The following is a 5,933-nucleotide window of genomic DNA, read 5'->3' as shown; positions in this document are numbered from 1 at the left end:
GTCCTAACAAAAACCTAAAAACCAAATCGTGACAACGTCCTCCACTGGTTAAGTTCTGTCATACCCACACTCTCCATGATCGCCTGTCCATCTCACTTGTTGTAAAAGCCCGCCACTGAGATTATTTGTTCATTTATAAACTGACTTCAGTGGGAACGGCCAGAAGCCATTAAAAGGTGGTAGATAGTCGCTACACTGACACTGAAAAGGATGTCATATGGTTTAAAAAATTTCTCCTGTCTTCCTTGGTTTAACTTGACCTCCCCTGCCTCCTGCTGGCCCCTGAATGCATGCAAGGTCCCAGTCAGGTCCCTCACCGTTGGTTCAACGATATCTTCGCCCTCAGTGTCTTCTGCCATTGTAGAAGCTCCAGCCTCCATTTCCTCTTCTCCAGCACTGATTTCCTTTGCTGATTGGATTTGTAGTTTGTTTCCTGGCTCCATGGTCTATCTATGTTCAGACAAGGAAAATCATTGTGCCCCGCAAAAAACAATCTAAATATGAGTCAACATTTCTTGTTGTCCTTTAGTAGACAGGTTTAAAGACAATTAACATTTACTTACTTTAAGAGTAAAAACTCATTTCATTTGCAAATCATCTTATTAATGTGCTTAAATTAGAGTAAATACATTTAATTTAAGAAATGTTGACTTATTTCTAAGTCAACATTTTTGGTTGTAAATACTGACTGATGAGACACATTAAGGAAGAGGGAAGAAGAACATCTACACAGACTTAACAAAACTAAACAGTTAGCTTAAGGATAAAACTTAAATCACTAATAATTAAACAAAATTAGCAAGTCGCAAAAGAGAGATTATGCAGAATATTAAAGTTAGGACTCCAGATGGTACAACCCAATCTATCAATCAGTCATCTGGGATTGAGTTATCCAGCCAGAGTCCCGTGCCTTCATCCAGTTGAAGGTAACCCCCACTACACCCGAAAAGGAAGCAAAACCTTTTTTCTTGAATTAACTTTTTTTTTTTTCCTAACTTAATTTACAGTAGGTAATATATAATTCAAGGGCTCTACTAATTGGTCAAATGCAACAATAAGCTGTACTGTGTCTGAATGGATGGGATTTGATTTGTTTCAGTGGGCGTTTGGTGTAACAATGTGGGAGATCATGACCAGAGGTCAGACGCCGTATCCTGGGGTGGAAAACTCAGAGATCTACGAGTTCCTGATCAAAGGAGAGCGCCTGAAGAAACCTGCAGACTGCAGAGAGGACATGTGAGTCTATGGGAGAATAGAAACTACACTGCTTTGCTAAAGTTTTTTAAACACCTTGAATTTATTTTGCACCTTGTCATGTTTTACCACAAACTTCAGAGGATTTGATGTGGGGATAAACTGAACTGGAAGGACAGGGGTATTCCTTTATACTCAGCCTGGCTGGGTCCACTCACTGCATTCAGTTAAAAGTGTGGATATGTCCCACCAACTAGAGACTGGTTCCCAGTTGGGTGTAGTTCTGTGTAGGAGCCATAATGGTGTGTGTCTGTGTGGTGTTCACCTGCACTCCAGATGAGAGGGGAGTGGGGGAGTCGTGTTCTTTGGTAGGCAATTTGCTTTACCGTTTCAGTGGGTATGTCACATGATGTATGTTATCATTTATCTGAAAATGTCAGCCACTGGTCAGTATTAAATCACCCAAAGGTGTATACCTGGATTCATTTTGCATTAATTTCGTTTTTTAAGATTCCTTTTTAGGGTCTAGTGGCCTATATTTTTTTATTTTTCAAAGTATGCAGACAGGAAAGTGGGTTACAAGAGAGAGGAGAGACGTTCAGTAAAGGTCAGCAGGTCCGGGACTCAATCCTACTACAGTCAATTCGATTTCAGTTCCAATTAAATATCAGATGCTTCTGCTGTGGAGATGGGTAATGCTACATTCAGGCCGCCCGTGAAAGAGGTCAGCAGAAGCAGCAGAGTTACATGCAAAGCAATGGTTGATGAGCATTAAGGCGCAGCAAAAGGTCCTGCAGCATCTAGAGCAGCTGATGCTGGAGTTGGAAACATTGAACTTTAGCTGCTGGACGCGCCACATCAACCAATGAGAGAAGCTGATCTGGGAGCCGGCAGGGAGTCAGACACAGCACTGCTGATGCAGAGCGCTATGATCACTCCTCTGAAACAGTTTATTAACGCCTAAATTAACTTAAAATGTAGAAACTTGCCGGCAAAATATGTTCGCTTTTATTATCCTGCTGCCTGCAGTTTGTAGCACAGACCTGAAAAACGCTAACATCTACTTCCAGACACCACCAACAGTAGGGGAAAACCCCCAAGAGGCGAGCGGGCCTGAGGCAGCTGCTGCTGGGGATTCCCAGTGACAGCGCCCCGCCGCTATGTGGGGGTCTGAGCGGCTCCCACAGAGAAATAATCTTTGAAGGCAGGATGGTAATCTGGATGAACTGACTGCACAGACCATGTTTTTTTAGGAGGACTTTCTCACTTCAAAATAGATTCAAACTACTTTTTACCCACTGATCACAGTAAATATAACAAAAGTGCTCTCTGGCATTAAACACAGGAGCAGCAGAAGCATCTAGACACACTTTACTGGACGCGTCTGACCTTAATGTGTACAAGCATTAAAAATGAAGCAGCAGAAGCTTTTTTTGCTGCTTCTGTCATGTGTGGTCTGAACCTAACATCAGAGGCACTGGTCAAGGCTTTGGGCTAGGCGGTTCTGTTTTTGCTTTGGGTCGCTCTTCTGACTCCAGATATTTGAGGCATCTGACAGATCTGCTTCCAGGTTTACTCCATTTCTAGTTTAATCCATCCCCCCATATATCTGAGCAGGTCCCTGTTCTTCAGCATATAAATCTCCACAGCATAATGCAGCCACCACCCTCACATTTCATGGTGTCAGAAAGAGTTGGAGGATGTCAGAAAAGGGTTGGACAACAATAGGAATAATTAGACGACGTCAGAAAATGGTTAATGGCCTATACATATATAGTGCTTTTTCAAGTCAGAGGACTTGAGCAAAGCACTTTACACTACATTCACTTTACACTACATTACACTACATTCACCAATTCACTGATGGTGGTGAGCTACATTGTAGCCACAGCTGCCCTGGGGCTCACTAAGAGATGAGAGGCTGTCTTACACTGGCACCACCGGGCGTATCTTACCTTAGGACAAAACGACATTGAACGGCGGAGCCGGGGCTTGAACCGACAACCCTCCGGTTGCAGGGCCACTTTCACCCCTGAACATAAGAAAAGGTTAAACTAAATCAGAAAAGGATTGGTGGACTTCAGGAAGATAAACTTCATCTCCAGTTCTTCTGGGAAGTTTTTTTATGATCATGTTTTACATTTCTGTTAGTTTCCATATTTATGAGGAACTTTCTAATTACTGTAGATAAAGATGTTGTGATGCTGTGACCTGAAACTCTTTTCTTCTGCCTAACAGCTACGAGATCATGCACAGATGCTGGAGCCCGGTCCCTAAATGCCGTCCCAGTTTCCAGCAGCTGGTCACTCAGCTTGAGGCGCTGCATCTCACCCTGACCCCCACCACTCCTCTGAAGGAGCCTTTACTTTACGTCAACCTAGAAGAGGACAACAGGGAGATGGACAGAGGAGGAGCTGTTGGGCCCCGGATCCTGGGACCTGAGGCTACAGCAGAGGCCTCCAGCTGGGGCGTTCCCTGGCAGCGGGGGGCAGAGGATGAGGAAGACTGGCTAATGGTGGCCTCAGAGGCTGCAATGGCCATCGGAGGGGACTACAGGTACATTGTTGGCCCCTGTGGGGCCTTCGCAGAAGAAGGGGATGAGATGAGATCAACAGGAGGAAGAGGGGCCTTAGGAAACAGAGTACTGGGTGAACTGCGGGATGAAGAGGATGATGCTGTAATTAACGTCTGATAGCAGCTCCTCTGATCTGATTGGCTGCTCGCTGTGACCCGAGTGGCAACAGACCAGCCTGGGGATGAAGGGACTGACTCCTCCTGCAATCTGAGGTTCACGCTGTTGATGACGGTGGAGGAGAGGTTTTCTGTTCAGGAATGAAACATTTTATGGTTTCAACAGGAATGGGAATCTAAATATCTTCCTGTTTAGCTTCTTATGAATTAGTCAGTTATCAAAATAGAGGAAAACTATAGGAGAACATTTCTGACTCTGGGAGCTGCTATTCACCCTTTTCACGCCCTCACTGGGCGTCGGCCAGTTAAAGACCACACTAAACACTCTTTGGTGATGCTTAGACTAACTCTGCCACTGAGGGATTGAGACTGGGAAGGAACTGTTTCAGCCTCTAACTGGGTGGAAGCTCAGAGCTGGACCAAGCTTTTTAAAGGATGTCTGTCTGTCTCCTGTCTGTCTGTCTCCATCGGCTGCAGCAGAGCTAAGAAGCTCCAGTCTGTTGTGGAACATGCTTGAATTTACGGAGAGTTAGGGTATAGATCCTAATGTTCTAGAACATGTTGTTGATGATGATACTAGCTGTGCTTATCACTAATATTTTTTAGTTAAAGATGGTTTAAAATGTCCCAGGGCACCCTCTCTGATGACTGCACTGAAACTGAAGCAGCGGCTGCAAACTGAACAGAAAATCCAGAGAAGTGGTCTATGAAACTCCAACATGTGAAACAGAATATTTAGTGTAAACCTTTATTTTTATTTTTTTTTTACACTAAGCCTGGTTTGGCTCCTTGTTTTATGAATATTTAACATGATTTTTATTGGTGGAATGCCTCTTTATGAGACACGCTTTTATTTTGAAAGGCAGTAAAGTTGAGAGCATTCTGTTCAGGAATGCTTTCCTGTTCTTAGATAAGCGGCGATACGGCAGGATGTGAGCAGGAGGTCCGGCTCAGGATCTGCCTTACCTCCCACTGCAGGGACTGACCACGAAGCAGCGGTGATCCAGATGAGGATGAGGAGGGTTTTTCATTATGAACAGTTTTTTTTTTTTATGTGTTATCTCTAAATCTGTTGTTATGGCAACACTAAACACCCTGGGTTAACAGGAAGTCTGACGGTGGCCGTAAACACTGGAAAATAAAAACTGGTGCAAGGATCACTGTGGAAAAATCTGCTTTTAAATCCAATAAAGAATGAAAGAGTTTTTTCTTTAGTTTGGGTCAAATTAGCAGGTTATTAAAAAATGTGCTGGAGAGCCTGAAGGGTCACAGCTCCGCCCTGATGAGTTTTTAAAGTACAGCTTGATTTGCCCCCTTTGCTGGCTGCTTGTTTTTAACCTTTAACCTCAGATCTGGGGGGGGGGGTTGCTGGTGGGAAATAAAGTGTTATTGATAACAGTGTTGTCTGAGATCTCTGTTGCCACTAACCATCATCAGTATTCCACCGTAGGGGTGGGGAGGACGTCATGTCGCCACAGCATTCAAGCAAAACATCAACACAAGCATGAACAGCAGGCTCTATTTTTTTTTTATTTCAAATAAAAAAGCCACAATTATGTGAAATATGCCAACTGCACCAGTACCAGTGGTGTTTATTTGACTCAAACGAAACATTTATTCATCATTTTATCCTCTTCTAAAGGTCAAAACCACCAGTGTGCAGCAGGAGACGTCTGCAAGGAGCAGATCACACAAAGTTTTATCATTAGATGCCTTCTACACAGAAATATCAAAAGCAGACAGAACACAAGTTCTTCAACCTTTGAAAACAAATCCCTGTTTTTTATTTGGGTTAAAACAAACAAAAAACAAAAAAAACTAGGCAGTTGGCTAGTTCCTGTAGGCCCCATAAAACTGTTTACATGTATGGTTAATACAACTATACCTTATTTGTGCTCATTAATTATGCTTTTTTATTTTTTAAACAAGGTTTATTTTATTGTTTTAGTATCCAAATGTGCAATACAAACTCTGGAATAAGTACTGTAATTATCATGACCCACCCCTTGTAGTCCCGCCTCGTCCATTCAGGAGATCAGTATAAGAGA

At 43.2% G+C, this 5,933-nt stretch overlaps 1 protein-coding gene across 1 annotated transcript in view; it reads left to right on the top strand.

The window, feature by feature from the left end:
* The window catches only part of tyro3 (TYRO3 protein tyrosine kinase), a 38,578-nt gene extending 34,464 nt beyond the window's left edge, over positions 1-4,114 (top strand). Inside the window, exons 18-19 of the mRNA XM_015374929.1 lie at positions 1,100-1,236; positions 3,433-4,114. Of these exons, the coding sequence (XP_015230415.1) occupies positions 1,100-1,236; positions 3,433-3,886 (591 nt within the window). The 3' untranslated portion in view covers positions 3,887-4,114. The remainder of the gene's footprint in view (positions 1-1,099; positions 1,237-3,432) is intronic.
* Positions 4,115-5,933: the final 1,819 nt, after the last annotated feature.

This window comes from Cyprinodon variegatus, unplaced genomic scaffold, assembly GCF_000732505.1.
Source record: "Cyprinodon variegatus isolate N-32 unplaced genomic scaffold, C_variegatus-1.0 Scaffold110, whole genome shotgun sequence".
NCBI lineage: Eukaryota > Metazoa > Chordata > Actinopteri > Cyprinodontiformes > Cyprinodontidae > Cyprinodon > Cyprinodon variegatus.
The sequence above is the reverse complement of the archived record's forward strand: the minus strand, read 5'-3'. Positions and strand labels throughout refer to the sequence as shown.